The sequence below is a fragment of the Prunus persica genome, chromosome G7 (genome assembly GCF_000346465.2).
Source record: "Prunus persica cultivar Lovell chromosome G7, Prunus_persica_NCBIv2, whole genome shotgun sequence".
Lineage (NCBI taxonomy): Eukaryota > Viridiplantae > Streptophyta > Magnoliopsida > Rosales > Rosaceae > Prunus > Prunus persica.
In genome coordinates, this window is record NC_034015.1 from 766950 (window position 1) to 793312 (window position 26363).

At 37.9% G+C, this 26363-nt stretch overlaps 1 protein-coding gene across 3 annotated transcripts; it reads left to right on the plus strand.

The window, feature by feature from the left end:
• Positions 681–14444, plus strand: LOC18771779 (THO complex subunit 1). 3 transcript variants are annotated; one of them, XM_007204530.2, is made up of 22 exons: positions 681–1051; positions 1191–1279; positions 1374–1457; positions 1888–1962; positions 3534–3612; positions 4089–4234; positions 4370–4441; positions 5284–5356; positions 5468–5533; positions 5673–5719; positions 7398–7469; positions 7582–7707; positions 7808–7873; positions 8044–8085; positions 8793–8909; positions 9017–9099; positions 10458–10524; positions 11153–11224; positions 11376–11426; positions 13318–13377; positions 13474–13623; positions 13877–14444. In XM_007204530.2, the coding sequence occupies exons 2-22, from the start codon at positions 1277–1279 to the stop codon at positions 14138–14140; spliced, it is 1815 nt and encodes a 604-aa protein (XP_007204592.1). In that variant the 5' UTR covers positions 681–1051; positions 1191–1276; the 3' UTR covers positions 14141–14444. The 3 variants fall into 3 exon arrangements, with proteins under 3 accessions (XP_007204592.1, XP_020424220.1, XP_020424221.1); XM_020568631.1 differs by having other exon boundaries at positions 682–1051; positions 3519–3612; XM_020568632.1 differs by lacking the exons at positions 681–1051; positions 1191–1279; positions 1374–1457 and having other exon boundaries at positions 3529–3612.

The window sequence follows — 26363 nt, forward strand, 5'->3', positions numbered from 1 at the left end:
TGAATGCATGATTTCAGTACGAGTATAGCTGAAAAACTTGATTAAGTTTTCATAACTGTTTTTACAGTGGGGTTAGTATGTTCATATGCTATTTTCTAAAACTTTATTTTTGGTCCACTCACATTTTTCAATGTTTAGTGCCCCCAGGCAGTAGACGTGCACAGTGATCCACCACAAGGCCGTTTCCACTTCTCGCGCTTCACCATTCTGATGTAGGGCTCTTCAGTAAATGTGTTGACTTCTTTTGTAATTTCTTAGTGGTTGCTATGATAATCTGCCCTAGAACTTAGATTTAACTGTTAGAATGTATATATATACGCATGCTGGCAATTGGGTTGTATATATACGCTTGTTTGATAGGTGTAAAATTTGGGAAAAGATCAAATTACAGAGGAGACTCTGCCAAATTTTCGGTAGGAGTCGAGCTTGATATTTTTTTGAATTTTTGTATCGGAGGGCAATTAGGTCATTTGTGCCCGACACCCGCCAGGTGTCAGACACGCACAGGGTTCGGCTCGTGTTCCAAAATAGAATTTGAGTCCGGTCCTGTCATCAGAGGTTGGGGAATTAGGCGGAATTGAAAAAGGCGCAGCAAGGCATGTAGGCTAAAGGAAAAGTGCAGCGTACCCGTTTATATTATATGCTTGCTTTTTCTCTTCAGCTATTCAGATGACTTTGAATGACTGATTAATTCTCATATAATGTTCTCATTTTACCATCCTCACGGTTTCATATTGAATTGTTTTTCTGGATAGATGAGAAGAAAAGTGGTTTGCTAACGTGCGTTCCAGCTTAAATGTAATATAAAGCCCAAAGATGATACGACGTCGTCCCATAGCGAAAACCTAAACGGAAAAAAAAAAACGCGTGCTCTCTTCTTCTCCTCGTGCAGCTGCGCCTCACACAGCCAGAAACCGGCGCCTCCGTACGCCTCGCCGGCGGCGCGAACATTAAGTTTGCAAACAGCTAAACAACGGGACCCCTGAGCTGAATTTTTGACGCCTCGCATCGACGCGTCTAGGCAACGCCTTTCAAAACCTGGCATTTGAAAGTAGGTCAATTTCTTTTGTTATTGATGTAGAAAATATAAGCAAGTGCTTTTTAGATGCTAGCATACAGTTCCAAATATCACTGTTGGTTCAAACAAAATTTTTGACGATGTTTTTTATTTTTATTTCTTTCTGCTGCAGAAAGTTTCAATTCATTGTGATTGAGCTTTTGGGAAGGCTTTGTTTGTCATTGGCTTCACACTCGCTGTTTGGTTGAGGTCTTCAACATGGTTGGCTTATTTTTCTTCATAACTATAAGTGTTATTGTTATTTTGTCTTCTGTGTTAGATATGATTAAGTTGTTCTTTCTGTTTTTATTCTCAGGAAGTGTTCAGGAGAGCCATATTGCAACCTGGCCCACCAGAAAATTTTGCTCTACAGACAGTTCAACAAGTTATAAAACCTCAGGTAACCCATTAGATCCCTCATGTTCAGGGTTAAGTTATAACAATATTATGTGGTACTCAATAAAAAAGATTTTGATAAGTTGAATCTTCATGTAAATGCATGTATAGTGATTTATGGTTTTGTGCCTGAAAACTGAAACACAAGTATTATTTCAGTCTCTGGCTACATTTGGATACACATGTTTTGTTACCTTTGTCCTATAACTCCAATTGCTAATTTACCAATTAGTGTTTCACTTGATTCAATGCTCGATCCTTGGTGGGCGGTAGTCATCATTGCATTGCTTTCTTCACATACATCCTGATTGCACATGATGACATGTACAATTATCGTGATACATCTAACGACAAGTCAATCATATGAAACTTTAGCCTTTTGGATGTCGATGTTTGGTCAATTCTAATTAGGCCAATTGATTTCTTCATGACAGAAACAGACAAAGTTAGTCCAAGATGAGAATCAATTGTTAGAAAATATCCTCCGGACATTGCTTCAGGAACTGGTGGTATGTTTCTCTTGCTGGTACTTGTTCACAGGATGCTTTGATTGTTTGATTGTACTTGTAGACTACTGTATTTCTACTTTATTCTGCATATTTTAGTGCGGTTTGTGGTCCATGGGTAAATTAATGCTTGTGATGTGCTAAAAAAAGAAGACCCTTTGCTTATTGACTTCACAGTGGTGTAGTCTGTCCAAACAAGAAGCAAATAGTGTTGATCCTGTGTTTCTACATTGTCCTTTTACTTTACAACTTTGGGTTTCGACCAAAAAAAAAAATTTGGGTCAGGATGCTGCTAGGGTTTGGAATTGTGTCTGGTTGGTGGATTATTTGGGTTTTAGGGCTGGATAGGAACGTACCTACTCTTTGGAGATGCATAATGTTGTCATACCTCTGGATTGATTGGTCGGAAGACCGGGTAGTCTTTGCAGATAGGTTGAGGAAATGGACTTTAAATAGAAAGAACTAGAATTTGAGCATTTTGTAGGCTTTATTGCCAAAATATTTTAGGGATATTTCTTTGTGTTAAGTTCATCTTGATTGGCTGGGTATTATAATTTGATTACTCTGTTGAGCGCTGATGGTGATGCTCAAAGTCACCTTTTAGTATATTTCAGGGTTCATGGAACTTTCCCTGAATCCTCACGGGCTTCCACATTCCCAGAATTGTTGCACAACCTGCAGCAATCTTCAATTATATGCCTCATCTCAGCCATCTGTTTTCTATCCTCAATTTTTTTTTTGTACCACCAAACATCCCTCAAGTATCACTTTGACATTTAGATTTGTTTTCATTAGTTTTCTTTGTTGCACCACCAAACATCCCTCAAGTATCACTTTGACATATTAGATTTGTTTTCATTAGTTTTCTTTTTGCCCAAGTATTCTTGATGCCTGACTTTTTAAACCTATAAAAATGGTTGATTGGTAATTAAAAAATTTGACAGAGCGGTTTGTCCAGATTTCCTTTATTAAAAATAAAAAAAATCTTTATTATGTGCAATCACCATGATTACATACAGAGTCCTTAGTTTTGGCTATTCTTGGTAGGATACAGGGCAGTTGTGCTTTTTGTGTGCTTTCTGTTTTCGCCCGTAATGTGTTGCATCACTCTCTTTCCTTTTTTGCATATGTTTTTACTAAACCTGGCCATCCAAGAACATTAGAATGGCCCTTTTAAATGACTTGTAACTAGGGATTGGTTAAAGTAATAATATGCATATGACTATTAACAAAGCAAAAGAAGCATGACAAATGTAAGGTGGACTTCTGATAACCCATGAGCTGATCTAACAGGATTCATGAGCATTTGGGCTTAGTGTTTTATTAGACACCCCTTCATCACAGGAATATGATTCGAATTTGAATATGGAAATTTGTAATGATGGATTTTTCAACTTGGCTTTGTGAAGTAGAGCATTCTGCAGTTGATGTGGCAAATTTTGTTACTTTTGTTTTGAAGATTATAAATATTAGATCTCCCCATCAACCTGAACCCTCCTTACATTTAAGACATCAACATAGAAGAAGTGTTTTATGCTGGTAACTTGATATTTTCACAGTCTTCTGCAGTACAGTCTGGGGAGCAGATAATGCAGTATGGTCAATCAATTGATGATGGAGAAACTACCCAAGGACATATTCCACGTCTTCTTGGTCGGTACATATCCTTGTTAAACTTTTATTAAGCACTTGGTTGTATCAAATGCTGTTGACTTCCTTTTTCAAAGAATCGTGTATTCAATTTCTGTAATATTTGGAACCTTTTTGTAAAAAGTACTGTTCTGATAAGCCAAAATTTGTGAATCAGTGATATAAAGATCTAAAAACTATATTTATGTTGTTTCTATATAAGAATTTTTATTTGTGCTGTTAATTTTTGGGGTTTACCTTTTGACATTTAGATTGCACCTAAAATTATTTTTGACAAAATTCTGTATGACTTTCGATTTTCAAATGTTGAACTGTATATTCTAATAGAACAGTAAGCCTGTAGATTTGCTATTTGGATTATAAGAGCTATTCAATGGCTAAATGCTTGTAAAAATTGTTTTGATGAAGAAGAAAATTAATGAGTCTTATGGCCTACATCACTCTCTCTCTTACAGTTCTTTTATCTTTTTGTGCACCAGATATTGTGTTGTATCTTTGTGAGAACGAACACATTGAAGGCGGCATGATATTTCAGCTGTTGGAAGACTTAACAGAAATGTCTACTATGAGAAACTGCAAAGACGTTTTTGGTTATATAGAGAGTAAACAAGATATATTAGGAAAGGTTTGTGTATTTAAAATGTCAAAAGATTTATATTCTTTGTTTTTTTTTTTCGTTTTGGTTTTGTATTTGATTTTTAAAGTTTTTGATTATCTCTATTTGCAATCTATTTTAATCTATATGGGTCCTCACATGCAGCCAGAGCTTTTTGCTCGAGGAAAACTTGTGATGTTGAGAACATGCAATCAACTTCTTCGTCGCCTGTCAAAGGTGGTGTTACTAATCATAGTAGTCATCACTGGATTACAGTCTACTTTCATTTTTTAAAATTTTCCCTATATTGTGATTTTTGTTTGCTTTTCAAACAGTAAATTGTATATCCATGCCATTCAAAAGTCACATCTTTTTTGTAATGTTTATAATTAACCAACTGGTGCTCAGTTTGATCTGTGTTATACTCAAAACTTGTGATGGTATGCACATATTTGACATTGTAAACTTCAGGATGGTGCATTGTGATGTTGACCTCGACTTAATATTCAAACCTTACCAAATTTAGAAGTTGCATTCATTATTCTTGCTGCCCTGCTCTATTTTTCAGATTTCAGTTTTTAGTTCATAAATGAAGATTGCTATTTGTGGCATTTACTTCATGCGGCACTGTTTGTGGAGCGAAAAGCTGCCTTTGTTAGACACTAATTTAATAGATTACATGGTGTGATAAATGTAAAAGGTATTCGTGCCCAAAGAATCTTACTTTTTATGGAGAAACTGTTCTAGAAAACACCGAAGGAACAGCATAACTAGCGTTCAGTTATGCAAGCAAATATTTTTATGAAATATGGTGAGAATGTGGTTCTGGTCTGAGAATTATGTGTCTGTAAATGAGAAGACTGTAAATTGAAAAATGTGGTGTAAACTCATGCTGATGTTTTTGTTTTTTCTTTTGATTTTTGAAATAATAATGATTTTAAGTAAGTGTTTTAGCTACACATCTTATAGTTCACTATTTGATAAAAGTAAACTGTAACTACTTTGATAATAAAATTTCACTTGCAAAACTTATTGTTGTAGTCTTTTTTCGTACTAATGTCTTTGAACTTGACTTACAGGCAAATGATGTGGTATTTTGTGGACGAATTCTAATGTTTTTGGCTCATTTTTTCCCATTATCTGAGCGTTCAGGTACCTGCTTGTCTTCAACCGTTGTCTTCACTTTTAGTTTAATTTCTCTGAACCCTGCTGTTCACTTGTTCTTTTAAGTAATTTTGTTGCTCTTCTGATTAATGCTCGCAGCTGTGAATATAAAAGGAGTTTTTAACACATCAAACGAGACAAAATATGAGAAAGACCCCCCTGATGGTATATCCTTGCTAGGCAGTTGCTTGATATCTTAACTTTGACGTCTACATATATATAATATGATTGTATATAGTTTGTATAGCATTTCTTGTGAATGTAGGTCTCTTAAGAATATATTTTAATGTTTTACGTTTTTCAGGAATTTCCATCGATTTCAACTTCTACAAGACATTTTGGAGTTTACAGGTAAACTTTGCCACTTGGAAGGATAAACTATGACATAAAAAAGGGCCTGGGGGTTAGAATTATGCTTTCCCCTCCATTTTGATTTAAGTTTTGAACTTAGAGAGTGCCCATATATAATGCTACTGTTATATGGTTTTCAAAGTCATTTAACTCAATACTCAGATTTTGTTTGTGTAATTCTTCTTGTAAACAGATGTCATTATGCTAAAGAAACCTCTCTAGTTTGCCTATAAACTCTTTTGTGAATTGCCTGGTTGAAACAATCCCCATTCCCCATGTTCAAAGGTTAGGATATGGTGTTGGAGATTTGGTTTAATTATATTATTATTACTTTATCCTAGGTTTTGGAGATTTTCAATATCCCCATATCAAGTCTTGTCGTATCCTGTATCCGGTGTCTGCGTGCAACATAGGTACCAGGGATAGTCCTCTTTATTATGGTCCCCATTAATAAAATTGTCCATCACTGTACTCTCCTTAATTTGTATTTTCTGTTTGCTTTATTGACAAAATTTTTGTTTCCTGTCATAAAAAGACAAAAAGATTAGCATCCCTATACTTTTGGCATCACCAAATTACTAACATAATGTTTTCTATTGCTAACAATTATGTTATGTGGGGCAAAAAAATTTCAATGATTCTTTCAATTGTTACTGACTTTTCACATGGAAATGTAAATAATTTTAAAACTTGTTTTAGTTTAGCGTTTATGAAACTGTGCATCAGAATATTAGACCACTATTTATGCCAATCTGTGTTCGATAAAATCAGATTAAGAATAGAGAGAGAGATTACATACAAGGTTCTCAGTTTTGATGGGCTTGGCATTTCACTTATAAGATTATGTATTATCATTTTGCCCGAATTCTAAGCTAACTAGGTAAAAAAAATTCCTTTTCTGTTTCAATTCCTAATTTTTTTATTTTTGAGTTTTCCAGAATTGCCTAATTATTGGACAAATTCTCTTATGAGCATTAAAAAGTGAGCATGCATAAGCATGGATGTCAGAGTTGTTGGATTGCTAGATGCATTGTTCTTATTTAAAATCTTAGCAATCCAATGGCTCCAAATGTCCATGCTTATGCATACTCTCACTAAGTAGTGTTCATATAGTTTACGAAAAAAAAGTTCGTACAATGAAGCAAATACATTGTCGGTTGGAGAGAGAGAGAGAGAGAGAGAGAGAGAGAGAGAGAGAGAGAGAGAGAGAGCTAAGGTGATGATTTTTTTTATATTGATTGGTTTTAAGGTCATACGAGTCAGTGCAAATTGTTTTTGGCTTGCACCATAAGTTTATCATTGATACACTATCTTATGAACTTCACATGTTTAATTAATGTATTATTGATTGACATGGCATTTCCTAAAGTTACATTCAAAACTTTTATGTTTTAAGCAATTTTCTGTCATTTTTGTTGATGTTTTTTTTTATATTTCCACCATCGACATTTCCATACGTCTAGATTATATTTCCACGGGTACCGATTTTTTCATCTTTGGTTGTCAGCAGGATATTGATGTTTTATTAAAGTTTCAGTACTAGTTATGTTAGAGCTCTCAAATAGGCTCAATGTTAATGTCTGTTTGGAAAGCTTCAGCCTGGAGTTGTTTTAGTTAACTTGGATAGGTGGTATCTCAAATTATATTTGCTGAGAAACTGGTCTGGTTGGGTTTTCAGGAACACTTTTGTAACCCTCCTTCCTTAACTCTTGCTCCTACCAAGTGGAAGAAATTTACATCCGGTTTAATGGTATAATAATTATCTTCTGATATCTTCTTTTTTTGATCTTCATGGTATAACAGTTTTTCTTTCTCTGTTTCATTACTCAGCCAAATAATATTTTCTTGAATTTCTTGTTTAGGTTGTCCTGAATACATTTGAAGCTCAACCATTAAGTGATGAAGAGGGAGATGCCAATAGTTTGGAGGAGGAGGCGGCAAATTTCAGCATAAAATATCTTACGAGCAGTAAACTAATGGGTTTGGAGGTTAGTAATGCTGGAGTGTTGACTGACTTAGATTTATTTTTATAGTGGACCATTATTTTGATTTAAGATCTTTATGTTTCCTGTTTTCTGGTGGGCACAGTTGAAGGATCCGAGTTTCCGACGTCATATTCTTGTGCAGTGCCTCATATTGTTTGATTATCTGAAGGTAGCAGTTGAAACGGTCTTAATATTGATTCAGGGAAATATTACCATAACTCCTTGACCTTTGGTCTAGTTCTAATGTCCTTTTTCAACTTTCAAATTGATCTGTCACCCCAAAATATTGATTGTACTGTAATATGGTAAATGTTCTAACTAACTCTTATTTGCTTGTAGGCCCCTGGAAAGAGTGAAAAAGATTTGCCTTCCGATAGCATGGTTAGTGCTGTGATTGTGTCTTGTTAAGTTTTGTAACCTTTTTTTTTTCTTCTTTAAACTTTACAAAGAAACTTTATGTTGGCAGCTCTGTTTATAGTAAAAGGTGTCAGTAGAAAATTGGATTATTGGTTATTGTGACGACATATTTGTTGGACAATTGAGAAGCCTTAGGTGTATTATGTTTGTTTTGGGAAGCCTTAGGTGTATTATGTTTGTTTTGTCTCCAAATTTAGGGATTGGAAACAAGGATGGATTAAAGTACTAAAAACTGAATTCTTTCCATAACTTTTATGAATGTAATATCATACCAGGCATCTACATCAGTTTTGTCTGGAGTTGAGTGATTTCGCTAATTTAGTCATGCAATTCAACGATTTCATTGTATTCTTTTGAAGTGTATGATGGTCTCTGGGCAATTCGATTTGGCAGTCTTCTGCTTCTATGCCTAGAAGCAATCTTGTTTCCTACTTGCAGTGGAATATTATCTTATCTTCATTAATACTTGAAGCCTTACTTATGGACATCACTTTAAGCATGAAAACTGAATGAATTTGTGTGGTATGCCTTTCACTCTCTGGTTAAGAAGATTTACTTTTATTGGCACATGGTCAGATGCATAAAATTTTGTAAGATATGATAAAGTCTACTTGAGTATATCTGTGCTATACTATGAGGTCTCCTAAACAACTTTTCCTCGTTGATTTCAGAAAGAGGAAATAAAATCTTGTGAGGAGCGTGTGAAAAAGCTGCTTGAAATGACTCCACCCAAGGGGGAGAATTTTCTTCATAAAATTGAGCATATATTAGAACGTGAAAAGAATTGGGTGAGTGCTGTCCGGCCTTGGTCACTATTGTTTAGAAAATGTTATCACTATTGTTTTGAAAATATTATCACTGTTGTTAAGCATAATTGGTGTTTAAATATGCTTAGGTATGGTGGAAACGTGATGGTTGTCCACCATTTGAGAAGCAGCCAGCAGAGAAGAAAGTGGTCCAAGAAGGAGCCAAAAAGCGGTATGCAACTTATTAGTTGTTTATTTGGGTCCTATTATGCCTTTTAATGTGTTTTATTTAACAAGAAACAAATTGAACCTTTTTTTTGCCTTACTGTGTAAGGTCTTAATAAGAATAAGCAGATAGAAAGACAACTCATCCTTTGTTTTCTACCCCTGTTAGGCAATTCCGCTTTAGTTATTTCGTGTTGGCCATAGTAATTCTTTTTGGTGTGGGTATGTTTTGTGAGTTGGATTTGCCTCCTATTTAGATCACTATATTCTAAACTTTTGGTGAAGGCATTGACAAATCAATTTGATATTTTAGTTCTTTTTGGGTCAAAATTTTGGGTGATGCAACATGGGGTGAATAATAATTCTTCCTGTGATTGCAACTTCCGAAATTTTGGTGATATTTCCATGAAATTTTCCATAACAGAACAAGAACTTGGAAATTACTTCTGTATTCAGAATCATCATCTAGACTTCTCGACACTTTCAGTAAGAGGGCTGCAAGTACTGGAGTGAGAGAGACAAAAAGAACCAATGGGCAAAAAAAAAGAAGAAAAAGCTAGGGTGGTTTTGAGATGAGGTCTCCTTTCCAACTAGTGTAGATAAAAACATTGTGGTGGAGATTATTTAACTTTAATGGACAGATGAATTGGGTTTGAGAAAGACAAACCTACCCTTATAAAAAAAAGTTGGTAATACAAATGTGAAGGGTATTTAGGTTATTTTATAATATGCTGTCATCTGAGCACGAAAAATAAAAAATTTACAGTCTAGATTATGCTATTGTATTTTAATTGAAATTACGCAGGTTTTTTTTTTTTTTACATGTAATTATGATGGAGTTCTGATTATATTTTATACTTTTCGGCCAAGAACCTTTTAAGGATCTATGTTTCTCAACCCCTATACTCCAAAGCACACTGATTATTTTATGGGATTCCATAAACTAAATCATCTATGTAATTTCATAAAGAAATGAAATTAAGTTATTGCACATTACTTCTGAAAACAGACATGGATTGATTTCTCAACAATATACTATTTTATGAATTGGATACAAAACAGTTTATAGAAACCACAAAATCTTAATATGCATGTATCAATTAGAGGATTAGGAGTTTTCATACTTTTAAGAAATTACTAATATACATATGAAATGATTAGTTGTGCTCCATGTCTTTCCGCTGACATATACCACTGCCTACAAATTAAAATTTTGGAATTGTTCGCCAACCTTGCTGCAGCATTAGGTCTGTTTGTTGTAATGTAACTTTTCATATAAAATATTTAATGAGTTTGCACTGTCCATTTAGATTTTTAAGAAACATACTTAATCCCTTTTTATCTTTATTTTTCTAAACTCAACAGTAGGCCGAGATGGAGAATGGGAAATAAAGAGCTCTCTCTGTTGTGGAAGTGGGCAGATCAAAATCCGGTATGCAGGATTTCAGTTAATCTGTAATGCAAGCCTACTGCTTATGTATGTTATATATATTATAGCAACTTGCTGATTCTTCTGACCAACTTTCCTTTCTGAATTAGTACATTTACACTCGTAAAAGAATGAAGAATCGATGTGTAAATTATGGCATTATATACTATCAATTAGCGCACTCTGCACAGTTGCAGATGTGTAACACCATAAAGGCAGCAAGTTAGTGGCACGAAACATATTTTTTAGGTTGCAACTTAGCAAATGTAGTTCAGATTCATTCTGGAAATGAAATGGAAAAAAAATCAACTAGGGCGGACCAAATACGTGGTTTTAAAGATAGCATGTTTCTATATACTTCCTCTCTTCTGTTTTCTTGGCTACAAATTGGACAGAAATGGATAACTCACAGAAAACTTATAAATTGAATTTGGAAACAATAGTAGAGGTTCATTTTTCATGTTTTTCTGTTCAACTCTTATTTTAAAGAAGAAAAAAGATTACATATCGAGTCAGTGAGGGAGAAATATGAAACTATGTAGTAAGAGTTTCCTTTCAATCATGTTAACTACAAAATTAATTTGAATAAATTTGCTATTATTTTTTCTCAAGAGACTTTTGTCATGTCCAGAATGCTTTAACTGATCCTCAACGTGTTCGAACACCTGCCATCACTGATTACTGGAAGCCCCTGGCTGACGATGTAAGCACTCTTTGCTTCTCAATGTCCAACTAATATGCTGTTTGTGTGTGTATGTGTGCTCTCCCTCACTCTTGTCCCTTCTGATATTATGAGATTTTCTTTTTCAATGTAACTTTTTATTAAAGATGAAGTTCATTTCTTTAAATTACAGATGGATCCAGCAGCTGGAATAGAAGCTGAATATCACCACAAAAATAACCGAGTGAGTTTTGGTTCTTAGACTTAAGTTATCATATTCAATTTTGTGGAGTATATTGTCAAGAGCGATTTACACTGCTTCTACATGAGCTTATTACTATCAAGCAACTTGTATTTCTTCTCATGACATGCTTTTGCAGGATGACTATTTTGAATCCTCGGACTATAGTTTCTGATGATAATGGAAACAATGTGAAAAAAGGGGGCTTGTTTGTCCTATAACCCACGCAATACAACAAAGAAAAAATCTTCTTATGTCATAACTGTATGGAAAAGTTACAAAATATAAAAGGTTTGGCTTGCCATTGAGCCAGGCACCCTTACTTCTGATAGATAACATGAGACAATCTTTTTATTGTTTTTTGCTGAATTAGAGTATGGAGTTAGTGATCAATGTATCATTTGGGTGATAGAGTTAACTATTGAACTCTCTTGGAATTGTGCTGTTTCAGCCTCTTTTTGGTAGTGTGGTGGAAAGAAACAAAAGAATCTTTTATCAGAGAGAAAATTAGGTGACTTCACTTTGATATAGAATCGGATTTTGCTTGTCTTTGGGCTTACATCTCTAAACATTTCAAGGATTACCCCCTTGATCCTTCTGGATTGGTCTGTTTTCTTCTCATAAGCTCGTGGTTTAGGTTTTCCTTGTTTGGCTTTTGATGCCTGTTTTATTTCTTTTTTCTCATTGGCAGTCCTTGGTTTTTGCTGTTTCTGATGGATCTCCATCTTATTTTATACTCTTTGTTTTTCTTTCTTTTATGATGTAAATAGAGCCAAACATATGAAGTAACCCAAGCAAATAGGTGTGCATCAAACCGTTACAGCTAGGTGAGAACTACTCCAAACATCGTTGGAGCTTAGATTTCTAAAGTGAAATCTAGGAGAACCTTTAGGAATTTTCACAAACTGATAATACTTCCATACAAATTCTTCTAGGTTGAGTCCTCTGACCACAAGGCTTATCCCTCTAATAATACAACATTAATTACCCTAGACCTTTCCAGGAGGATCCTTCAGAGTTGCCATACAGCGTTAATAACCAGTTCCCAGGCAACATTAATAACATCTAGACAAACTCTTAGACTCCCAGTAGAACATTAATAGCAATAAACAGATTCCCCATTCATAATTAATAACAATGAGACAGGCCCTTTAAAACATATAGTAAACTAGTCTAGGCATCTCTCAAAGATCTTGTAAGATCTATTTACTACATCATTTTATAACATTCCAGTTTCTTATATAAAATGAAAAATCGTTTGTCCTTCAAACTTTTGGACTGAAATATCAAAAAAAAAAAAAATTATATACATATTTGATTTACTAAGCCTGTCAGTTTGAAGTAATCTTGAATTTATTATATATATTTAAAAAAGAAAGAAAAATAGTAGATCTTTATCAAACATTGGTAAGAGTATTTTTAAAATTCATCAACTGTCTTCTGTAAAGGTTCGTTGCTATTCTAAGACTGACATGAGTGCAAAGGAACCAATTGCTCTGAGGAAAGGTTCTGGGTTTGAGTCCTAGCATCCGTGTAGTGTGTGCGAATTTAGTATACTATCACCCCTCTCAATAGGAAAGGTCCCAAAAATAAGAAAGACTGACATGAGCAAAAAGGTATCTTGAAATACTAACGGGCCTCCGGAATCAGAAGATAAATATGTAAATCGTTTGAAAAGGATTTAGATAAAAGTTGTGGACTTTTGACTACTGTTCATTGTTAATATGGAGTGCTATTTTATTTAGTAGTTTGGATTGTTCAACAGCTTCACCATGTGATTAAATGTGTGTTACTTTGTTTTTCTTAATTATTTGAAGTTATTAGAATTTTTGAAACTAGCATTCAACTTACAAGTGGATTTTATTTTATCCTATACTAAATTTTCATTATGCAGGTTTATTGCTGGAAAGGTCTTCGATTTTCAGCTAGACAAGACTTGGAAGGGTTTTCTAGAGTATGATTAATATGACAACCGACACTGCAAATATTTTAAAATATATGATTAATTTTTTTCACCGAGCTTACACGAATTGTATTGATGTAATTGCAGTTTACTGAATTTGGTATTGAAGGAGTAGTGCCTCTGGAACTTTTGACACCTGAAGAGCGGTCTAAATACCAAGCTAAACCAAATGACAAGTCTAAACGTGCTAAAAAGGAAGAAACAAAGGGTGCTGCACATCAAGTAGAAGAAAATCAGGTATAATTGGCTTTGTGGTGGATTTCTAGATTTTATGTTTCTTGAGATCTTTGATTCCTGTCAAAGTTGAACATGTAAATGACAAAATAATATGTATGTGTGAAATAAATGTATATTTTGTGTTCCTTTTTTTCCTTTGGAGAGGTGTTTTCAAATTTGAGGATCCGATAAATTCATGCATGCGTATCCAGAGTGGAAGTGTTCTCCAAGAATTTTCACAATAATATTTTTTTTATTTTAAATTTTACTGAAGATTGCAACAGCTGCAAATGAGATAGATGGTGAAGGAATCAGGGCTGTGCTTGAAGCCTCAGTGACACCAACGGACACTGATGCCACTGTTGCAACTGGTGACATGTCCCAAGGTGGCAGTCCAATCCCCGATGAACATCAGAAGCAAAGCTCTGATACGGATGTAGGTCAAGAGGCAGGCCAGATGGAAGCAGATGCTGAAGTCGAGGCTGGGATGATTGATGGTGGAATGGACACGGAGGTTGATTTAGATCCAGTTGGCTGAGAAATGTAATGGATGGTTTCTTCTTGTTTGCATAGCATATGTAAGAGGAGTATTTGATTGAAAGGAGGTGGCATGTTTGACAATCCCACAATAGGAACCAAATTTGACAAATGTTTTGTAACTAGGATGTGGTATGTTCCTTGGTCAATTAACTTGTACTATGGCATATATTTCATGCTCTTTTGAGTGTGCGACCAACTTTCAATGAATTCGGAAATCTATGACCAATCTACTTCATAAATGCTGAGGGCACTTGTAATCCAAGAAACTCGGAAATCTATGGTAAATTAACTTCTGTTATGGCACGCCAACTTGTCCCCCACACCAATACGGTTGGTTCCCCACGCAAGGCAAGCCAACATTCCCTCTTTTTGGCCAAGTTGGCCAATGGAAGGATTTTTTGGTCCTTCTCTTGAGATGTGTGGGTGTGTCACCACCAAGCCACTTGATGGCTATGGAAAGATTATGTGAGTGTGTTTGTGCTTGAGTTATAATCAAACGATTGATTAGCCAAGCAATGAATCTCTTCTTTGAGCTTTGTATGACTATTTTTAGAATTATGATGATAAGTGCAATGAATGCAAATGAAAGAACTGAAATGAAAAAAATGTAAATGCGATAAAATAGATTAAAGCGATAAAGACTTGAATTAAACTTGAATTTAAAGACAATTGAAATTAAATTGCAAGGAAGTAAACTTACACGAGGAAAATGAAGAACTTGGATAATCTAAAGTGCTTGAAAGATAAAATCCTAGACTAGGAATCAGGGCCGCCCCTGAGATTTTGAGGGCCCTGTGCGAAACTTAAATTGGAGTCTCACATAATCTAATACGAAAATACTATAAAAATTTGCCATAATTTAATGTCATAATCAATTTTTTAATAACTAAAAGTTTCCATCAATAAATATGTAGTGACAATTATAAATCTGTTATAAAACTAGAGGGAGAAAATGTAGAGAGAAGTGATATGCTAAAGATAAAGCTTCACCATGTTTTATTCCTTCCTAAATCTTTGGTAGAACCACCTATTTATAGGCTTACAAGATAGGAGATTGAATACCATCATTTACAATATACCTATAGGTTACAAGCATTAATTACAAATACTTAGTGCATAGGTTACATAAAATCCAACGGTGGAATATTAAGAGGTATGGTGGTCATCCACCAACTCATGCATTTACAACACTCCCCCTTGGATGTCCACCATACAATGACATTGTTTCCTCATTAAAAACCTTGTTTGGAAAACCCAGTGGGACAAAACCAAAGCGAAGGGAAAAAGAGTGAAACTTTCTTCTGAATCATTGATATGGTGTTGGATGAGCTTATATTGTCTCGTTAAAACCTTGCTAGGAAAAACCCAGTGGGACAAAAACCTAGTCGAAGGGAAAAAGAGTACAACGCGCATCTGCCTTGAATGTAGTAGAATTGGATGCTCCCCCTGATTGATATCTCCCCCTGATTAATATCTCTCCTTCTCTGATTTGAGCAATACAAGCAACATTGTCTTCATACATGATCATCTATCACACTATTCAACCTGTTTTTCACTTTTCAAATGATTGAAATCTTTAGGAGTATCAACAACTAATTTAGTAGTTAGAATATGTTACAACAATATCAAATTTGAATTCAAAATACTCAAACTCTTAGTGTTAACTCTTAATTAAGAATATTGTGATACTTTATATTCTTCAAGAGGTTGCTTCATCCGATATATCTCAAATATTTCATGAGCTTTGAGGATTTCCATGTACCATATAGTCTTAATAAATATGCATTTAACACATACTATAAGTTTTGCGTTAAAGTAACAACCGCACTTATAGAAATGTGGATACATTTACGATGAGATTGGAGACTAAAACCACATGTCTCTCTCAGGAAACCTTATGTCATATTAGTGATCTTATTTCACTTCACAAACACCAATTCGTAACCTTCATACTGAACATTTGTAATTTGGTGTTTGAGTTATAGGTTCAATATCCAACTCTTCTTATTTAGTGATAAATGGAATTGCCTATTTCCATTTTTTTGGCCAATCACTTAACTTGTCGACATTCATGAAATGTGATTTAATATAATCATAGCCCTTGATGATTGTCGTAGCTACTAATAAACCAAATGTATCATCAATTTGTGATCCCACAATTCTCATGTGCATGCGCATGCATAATTTATAAGCATCTCATTACTTTAGGGTACCAATGCCTCTTCAGGGGCTTATGTTGTCACTTATGGGACAAACATCTCTTTTACAATGAATTATTTAGAATATGTGGATCATAACCTCCTATAGAGCGTTATTTTTTATAGGGCTTGAATTTTTCAAATAATCTCCATTTCTGAGGAGTTAAGTCTTTAGAACCTATATTTCTGACATGCTTCAGGCATGCATTATATATATAGTCACCATGTTATTGGATTGTGATACGAGAATATCAATCCATGTTAGCATATGTACAACTTATATATGCATTATCTTGATGAGACAAAAGCGGATTGATTCAACACTATTTCACGACGTTCTTTAGGAATTGTCATTTCTCCCCCTAACGGCGGGAAAATTGTCTCAAAATGTAGGAAAATAAACTCACAGTCATTATCAAATATGTGACCATTTTAGTAGGCACATTCAGTAAAACTGGTGAAGTGATCCATAATTAGATGTTGTATAGGCTCACAAATATCCCCTTGAATTATTTCAGGAAAGATGGCTCAAAGTCAATTTTTGACTGAGATGATCTTATGACAGCTTTTATTTGTGAGCGTTCTTTGTAATGATATTGTTGGAAAAGACAATAATTTGAGTCTTTAAACGATGTCCTTACAAATTTATAAAAATCTTATGCATCATTGTGGGACATAGATTGCCAAGATAGTCATGTCACAACATAAAAGTTATTCGGTCAATAAACTTCTAGTTCATGACATCATAATCTTCAACTATAATAGTTGTGTAATATTGGGGCCTCAAGAACCTTTGGTTCATAACATCATAAACTTCCTACCCACAAAAGAAAGTAGGAAGTTTCTCCAATAGACGCCTCTGGCTATCAATATTTGGGCGGTAATACAAAACATTACCATTGTAAAACGAAATTAATTAATAACCTAACATAAATAAAATAAAATATAATAAAATAAGTAAAGTGGTATAAACAAGGAATAAAATAAATCAATTAAAGATTATGAAATTCCAAGATAATCCAATATTAATGTGGATTCAATATGTAGATAAAACTACAAGTTTAAGAATTGAATTTCCTACCAATTCAGGTTCATATAGGCACAAATAAGTAATGAACTTCAAGTTCATATATAGTATTAAGATCCATGAAAAACTATGAACTTCAGGTTCATATCAACATATATTCGAAACTTCAGGTACGAATACGTAGATTTAAATAAATTGAATTAATAGTTGTGTTTTGAACTTCATACTCAAATCGATGTATATGCACTCGAAACTTCTGGTTCAAGTTCTTGACATATGTAGGCCTCATGGAATTCTGATTTTGATTAATACAAAATCGAGGAGTTTTATGTCCTTATGTGCTCTTTAAATTCGCGGAACTTCACGCCCTCAATTATTTGGAATCAAAGAACTTCAGGTTCTGATTCAATCAAAAGAACTCTAGGTCCTAATCTAGTTATATGATGAGGATCGAGGAGCTTCGGGCCCTGATCTTTTGTATAATACAAACTCATCATAACAAGCTGTAATTAATTAAGATAATGCTTAAAATTAAATAAACAAACAATTTAAAAAAAACATGGTATCATATTCAAGTGTAATAAGAATAAGAAACTTTTTTTTCTTAAACAAGCATGATGAAGTTTGATGGTGAGTACAAAGAAACTCTATGCCATGTGATGACTCTAGCTCATATAAGAAGAAAGAAAATTCAGAGAAAGAAAACATACCAAGAGCAATGTCGTGCTGATAACGTGTTATAAAACTAGAGGGAGAAAATGTAGAGAGAAGTGATATGCTAAAGATAAAGCTTCACCATGTTTTATTCCTTCCTAAATCTTTGGTAGAACCACCTATTTATAGGCTTACAAGATAGGATATTGAATACCATCATTTACAATATACCTATAGGTTACAAGCATTAATTACAAATACTTAGTGCATAGGTTACATAAAATCCAACGGTGGAATATTAAGAGGTATGGTGGTTATCCACCAACTCATGCATTTACAACAAAATCAAATTTATAAAAATTTAAGAGTGCTGCTATTTCCACTCACCTGTCCTATTTCTCCACAAACCTTATCTTCCCACTCACCATGTAAATTTGAAAAAACACAATTCTATCTTTTCACCCACCATTATTCCTAAAATACCCTTTATAAACCACCTTATGTGACATGCCAAGTCATCTAATACAACTAAGTCTTTTTTAATTGTTTTATTATTATATCCTAATTAAAGCAATAATTATCAAAAAAGTCTTTCCATCTCCCTCTTTCTTCTTCCTCCTCCCCTACCCTCTTCCCAAAAAATTTCCATTATCGCCAGATTTCTCACCAGCGCTGCTAAACCCATCTCGCTCACTCATTCTCCCATGACAATACCCTCTCTTCACCATGGCAGTTGTATCGGATTTCTCACTGCAGCTGCATCATTATTCATGCCTCTCTCATCTTCTATATTTTCTAGATCTATATATGAACATAATTGGTTTAGATAATTACATTGTTCTGGGTGTTTGGATACAATAACTAATAATTATAAAACCTATCATGAACCGATTTGTTTTAAGACTTCAACTAGGAAAGTTATTGAGATATTTATTGTGGCGATGAAAGAAAAGATTTTTTCAGATATGCAGGAAGAGTTTAGTTGAATTTTTTGGATGGTCTCAAGAGGATATAAGGTTTCTATAGGATTAGCCTTTTGAATTATCCAGCAGTACTTGAGTTGATGTAGAGAGAGAATGATGAATGTATTGATGCGATTTGCGGCGCCAGCGAGAATAGCATATATAATGGAATTTCCAAGGAGAAGAGGAGGGTGAGGGAAGTTGGAGGAAGACAAAGGGTAGGAATATATATAGGTAATTGTTTAGTGATTAAGAGATAATAACAAATTAAAATACCCTACCCTTTAATTATTTCCAAATATCCTTTTTTTCCTTAAGTCTTTAGAAATAATTTTACAAAAAGATAAATTTGTCTTTGAAATTTTGAAAATAAGGTGGGTGGGAAAATAAGATAGCAGCATTCAAATTTAAATGTTTCCATTTGATAAAGTGAAATGTTTGGTACAAAAATAAGCTCCTTGTGACCCTATAAGGTCCCTTACTGCCTCCAATAAGCAATCTGTGTTTAATAGGGAAAAAAAAATTGGCAATCACAAATTAAAGAGTAGTTGCACACAAATGTCATTAACAAATTAGATTATATTGCATTAAACACAAAAGCAAAACAAAAACATACCTGACTATCCAAAAATCATTCACATTGTATTTGCTATCTTTCTTTGAGATTGACTCAATTCCTCGAATTTTCTTTTTCTAAGCTGTTTTGTATATCCAGAAATGTATTTTCTAGTAGGTGACATGTTTAGATTACAAAGAAAAATTCCAAAACCCTATAACCTAGTCGAAAAGCCCAGCAAGAAATGGATAAATATTTCTACAAACTATATTCTCATATAACCAATCATCAACATGTAATAATTTAATAAAAATAAGTCATGCAATATATAGAATAGGTTGAAATTTAGATACACACTTGAATTTGAATTGAGATTTGAATATGACTATTTGATTTTGAGTGGTCTTTATGAATTTAGGAATTAAGGTTTTCTCTTTTTAGTGTTGAAATCCCTGAAATTGAAAGAATAGCAAAAATTGTCAAAAGATTAAAAAAAGAATGAAAGAGAGATTGATGAATGTGTTGGCATGTGCGTGAGTTCAGGAAAGTGATTTCCTAATTAGTGTAGTTGACTAATTTTTGTACAATTAGGACTTTGTTTCCTAGTTTATTTTATTTCCTTGTTAAACCTGTAAAACCCTATGTAAACATATAAGTAGCTCATTATGGAGATGAATAGAAAGTATCAGTTTTACCTAAACATATATTTCTACTTGGTATCAGAGCTACCGATCTGGTGGTTTCTTGTTTATCCCAAACCCTCTAATTGAATTCAAACCTATATTGAGTTCATAAGTTTTTCATCCATCCTCCACATATATTGAGTTCATACTTCCACACCATCAATTTCCGCTGCGATGACAACACCCAAGGCTTCCCTTGTTCTCCCGGATAGTTCTTCGACCTCCGCTGCACAACCTCCAACTTCGTCGGTTCCACAGATTGTCACCATCTAGAATGATAATTCTGCGTTGCCTACAGGAGTTATTCTCAATGAGACCAATTATGCTCTTTGGTCTCAACTCATGGAAATTTGAATTGCTACCCGTGGAAAGTTGGGCTATCTTACTGGCTCTATTTCTGTGCCAGCCGAATCTGCTCCTGACTTTTGATGCGTGGACCACTGAAAATCTACGAGTCAAAGGTTGGTTAATTGATTCTATGTCCCCTGAGTTGATGGGCCGCTTTATTCATCTTCGCACTGCCAAGGAGATTTGGGTTGCTGTCAAGAAAGTTTTCTATGATTAATGTTTATACCGGAGATAAACGGCCTATGACAACCGAACACGTGTACAGGATCTCTTTTGGCAGCAAAAACCCCTTCGGCATGCTACCTACCGAAGCCATCTATCTTGGCCCTTTTTACCATCGGACACGTGCCATGCTCACAATCCATGCCCAGAGTCCCACATCGGAAATATGAGCACAGTGCACACCTCCCAAGGCCTATATAAGGAGACCCTTATCCCCAAAAGGAGTGGATTCAGAACGAACGGTACGCTACTGATTGATCTGTCAGTTAATATTACTAAAACCGTACTTACTAAAGCATCGGAGAGCTTTCGGCCGGTACCACACCGGTACCCCAAGGACTTACCGAACGTGTCCTTTTGTAGGTACTTACCCTTCCGAAGAAAAGCACCTTCCGAAGATAGTGACCTACCGAAGACATAATATAACTAAGTTGACGAAATACGTGCCGAACCACTTTTTCGCATCAACAGTTTGGCGCCGTCTGTGGGAAACCAGAAAAATCATCAACCCACAATCTCCAAAACACATGGGGACCACTTCAGTACCCACGTTCCTATTGGAAGAAGGGATACCGTTCGGAAGGCAGAGCGGAGCTAGCCCAGCGCTACCCCTAGGCACTCCCTTCGGAAACGCCCCCGCAACCCAAACAGCCGCCGAAGCCGAGCTGGTAGCCCAAATCGCGTCCCTACGGAAGGACATGGCAAGGCTTCAGGAACACAACAACCTTCTTTCGTCCAAAGTGGATGAAACCCAGCAGCTGCTCCATCAGCAGCACACACAGAACATCCAGACAACTCACTCTTCTGAGAGCTTGCAGACCCCTCATAGGAAGAAGAAACGCGATAAGGTAGCGAAGGCAACGCCCGCACCTTCCAAACAGTTGGTGGTCCCGGCACCCAGGGATCAGCCACACGTCCCAAAGAAAGTATATTCCGATTGTCGGCATCGGATTAACGATCGGGAGGCAGAGAGACGGAGGTCTCCAATCAGGATTAGCGCTCTACAAAGGGACTCACGGATGAAAATCCTAGGGGACAAGTCGCCTATTCGGAAGGTCAGAGGGCTGGACACCGCAGAGGAGTCAGAATCCGAGTATATCCCTTCCAGGACGCAAACGTCCACCTACCGTTCGGCAACGCCTTCACGGTACTCGGGGGTTAATTCATAAAGTCTAGAAAGACGACCGGAAGATTATGGTTCCGAGGAAATCCCTAGCCGAGACCCTGTTGTCCGACTCCTTTTTCAGAAAGTCCAGAAAATGGAAAACGACAAGGCTCGCTCCCAAGAACCGGAATGGGGGAAGCTTTGGCCCGAACCATTCACCAGGCGCATCCGGGACTCTCGGCAGGATCGGGAAGGGCAGCAACTGCGTATATCGTTCTATACGGGAACGGAGGACCCCTTAACACACCTCTACTCATTTCAGTCCGCCATTGGATGCAAGGGCCTGAGCGATGAAGGGCAGTGCCTGCTATTCCCGTCTTCCCTTACCGGAGCAGCCCTGAACTGGTTCTACCGTTTGGAGCCGGAGACGGTAGATTCTTTCGACGAGCTGAAGCAGATTTTTCTCAATCACTTCATGATCCAAACGGACCGTCTTTACTCTGCCGATGATCTGTACACGATTCGGCAAAGGGAGGACGAACCTTTGAGAGAATACGCGGCGCGCTTCAGTCACGAATACTCAAGGTGTCCGAAAACTGACGATAGGGCAGCCTACGGCGCCTTCAAGAGTGGCCTTCAGTCTCGCATTTCCGATACCTAGTACACAGCAGCAACTGGCGCACGTACGACGAACTGATGAAGCAGGCAGCAATCCACGCCAAAGTCGAATACTTCAACTCGAAACTCGGGGTTTCGGCACGGCAAGGGAATGCCGAACCAAGCGCTTATCTGGCAAAGGCGCCATCCTACGAGAGGGTCGACCCATACTCGGCAGGTCATAAGAGGAAAGACGACCGTGCCGATCGAAGAGAACACCCGAAGAAGGGAAAAGGGAGGTATGGACGCAACGACAACTAAGCGTCCCTGCCGAATCATGACCACGGCAACGAGGTCTTTACCATACTGAACACTACCTACGAGGCCGTTCTGATGAACGAACAAGAAATAATACCGAAGCCGAATCAACGAAGACCCAATCGGCAAGACAACCTGGATACTGGTAAATTCTGCCGATACCATCAGCACAACAGCCATAATACGGAAGACTGTATAAGCCTGAGAAAGATTGTCGAACGATTGATCAAAGAGGGGAAGCTAGATCAGTACATCGCCCGGCAGCCACCGGCGCGGGTACCGAATTCAATTCGGCAGATAAACATGATAAGCACTATCAGCGGTGTCCCCACCATCGCAGGAATGAGCAACCGTTCAATGAAACAATACTTGAGTGCCGCACAATTTCCTCAGGTATTCGGCATAGAGGTGAATCGGCACCATGAAATACCGAAAGTTCATTGGGAACCAATCACATTTTGCGAAGAGGAGGAAGAGGGCATCCTCTATCCCCACGACGACCCGATGATCATTCGAGCAGAAATTGCCGACTACGATGTAGGACGGGTACTGATCGATACTGGAAGCTCCGTGAGCATGATATTTGCCGAAGCTTTTCGAGAAATGGGAATAAACGACAGTCAGGTCAACCGGCAATTGACCCCTCTGTTAAGTTTCTCTGGGGATTTGGTCCAACCAGTCGGTAGTGTAAAACTGCCAATTACCTTCGGCATCGCACCGAGAAAAACAACGGTATACGATCATTTCCTGATTGTTGACTGCCCGACAGCGTACAACGTTATAGTTGGACGAACGGCACTCACCAGGATCAAGGCACATCTTTCCCCCCACATGCTATTGATGAAGTTCTCGACCCCCAACGGCATAGGGGCTGTCCGAGGAAATCAGCTAAGCGCGCGGACTTGCTACGCCACGGCCCTGAAGTCAACTTCTTTCAAACTCCCCGACGAGACCATGTCTATCCAAGGGGTACCGAACGGTACAGGACCAGTGGACGACCCAAGAGATGAGTCCCCGACTCCACACACACAACCCGCCGAAGAACTGGAGAAGATAACCTTGAGCGAGGAGCAGCCCGATCGTCAAGTTAGAATCGGCACCAGACTCGCTCCTGCCCTCCGAACGCAATTCATAAATTTCTTGCGGAACCATTCGGAAGTATTCGCATGGTCCTAAGAAGATATGCCCGGCATCGCCCCAGAGGTCATCAGCCATAAACTCAGCATCTCTCCCGCTTATAAGCCTGTAAGACAGAAGCGTCGTTCGTACGATACCGAGCGATACGAAGCCATGCGTAAGGAGGTTGATAAACTCCAAACCATCGGCTTCATCAGGGAGGCTACGTATCCGGTATGGCTGGCAAATTCGGTGATGGTCCGAAAGGCTACAGGTGGGTGGCCAATGTGCCAAGACTATACCGATCTGAACAAGGCCTGCCCAAAGGACAGCTTTCCGTTGCCACGGATAGACCAGCTCGTGGACGCCACCGCCGGACATGAACTGCTCAGCTTCATGGACGCCTATTCGGGGTACAATCAGATATTCATGCACCCTTCCGACAGCGAACACACCGCCTTCATAACGGACAGAGGGCTGTACTGTTACAATGTCATGCCGTTCGGCCTGAAGAACGCGGGGGCAACATATCAGAGGCTTGTCAACAGAATTTTTGCCAAATACATCGGCAGCATCATGGAGGTTTATGTTGACGACATGTTAGTAAAAAGCAGAACTGCCGAAGAACACCTGCACAATTTGTCAATCATGTTCGGCATACTGAAGGACTACCGGATGAGGCTGAACCCAATGAAATGCGCCTTCGGTGTATCTTCCGGGAAATTCCTCGGATTCATGATTAGTCACAGGGGTATCGAAGCGAATTCTGAAAAAATAAAGGCAATCATCGACATGGAGAGGCCGAAGACGACGAAGGACATTCAAAGCCTTACCGGACGCGTGGCGGGCTTGACTCGCTTCATATCGAAGGCCACCGACAAATGTGTACCGTTCTTTAAAGCCTTGAAAGGGGGCAAACTGAAAATCATATGGACTGCCGAATGTGATAAAGCGTTTCAATACTTAAAGGACTACATGGGCAAAGCACCCCTTTTATCAAAACCACTACCTGGGGAGATTCTCTCCCTATACCTTTCGGTATCTAGCACTGCCGTCAGTTCGGTGTTGATTCGAAAACCAGAAAAGGCAGAGCTCCAGAGTGCTGAACTTCGGTATCCCCCATTAGAGCAGCTTGCACTAGCCCTGGTGGTCTCAGCACGAAGACTTCGGCCATACTTCCAAGCACACGGGATCAAAGTTCTGACTAACTAACCGCTCCGGCAGGTGCTCCAAAAACCAGAGACTTCTAGCCGATTGATCAAATAGGCGATCGAACTAGGAGAATTCGACATACAGTTCATTCCAAGGCCCACCGAAAAGGGTCAGGCTGTTGCCGATTTCATCTCCGAACTCACCCCATCAACAGCACAGCTGACACCCGAGCCGGTGACCGAGACCGGATTGCCGGAGGAACTAGACGCCGAACGCTTCGACGTATCAACTCCCGTATGGATTCTGCATGTCGACGGCTCGGCAAACTAACAAGGGTACGGAACAGGCTTGGTACTGACAACACCGGAGGGACTCAAGATCGAGTACGCCCTCCGATTCGACTTTCGAACCTCCAACAATGAAGCGGAGTATGAAGCTCTTGGCTGGCCTTCGGTTAGCCAAGAGCATGAATGCCAAACAAATCAGAATTCACAGCGACTCCCAGCTCATTGTGAACCAGGTAATGGCAGACTTCGCGGCCAGAGACGCCTCCATGCACGCCTACCTTTCGTCTACCCATCAGCTGCTCCAAAGCTTCCGAGCCTACGAGATCAAGCAGATCCCCAGATCCGAAAATAGCTATGCCGATGCATTGGCACGTCTGGCTTCGGCAATCAACGACAAAATCGGAAGGAAGGTGCCAGTAGAAATTCTTACCCAACCGAGCACGGTAGCCTCCGAAACGTATACTGTACGGTACGAAGATACATGGATGTCTCCTATCTAATCGTACCTGACCAACGGCACCCTTCTAGAAGACAAGGCCCAGGCCCGAAAGCTTAGGTACTGATCAGCAAGGTACACCGTCATCAACGACGTCCTGTACAAGCGTGGCTATACCACTCCATATCTCAAATGCCTTACGGCAGAATAGGGGGACTACGTCCTTCGGGAGATCCATAATGGTGTGTGCGGCAACCACTCTGGGTCCCGGTCACTTGCCCACAAAGCCTTTCGGCAGGGATACTTTTGGCCGACAATACACCAGGACGCTAATTTGCTAGTGAAAAAGTGTGATAAATGCCAGCGTTTCGGTAGCATACCGCACATCCCTGCCGAACCTCTGACATCGATCGTGAGTCCTTGGCCTTTCGCACAATGGGGACTGGACCTGATCGGTCCAATGCCGCAGGGCAAAGGCCAGGTGAAATACGCAGTGGTCGCCGTCGACTATTTCACCAAGTGGGTAGAAGCCGAACCTCTGGCAACCATAACGGCAGCAA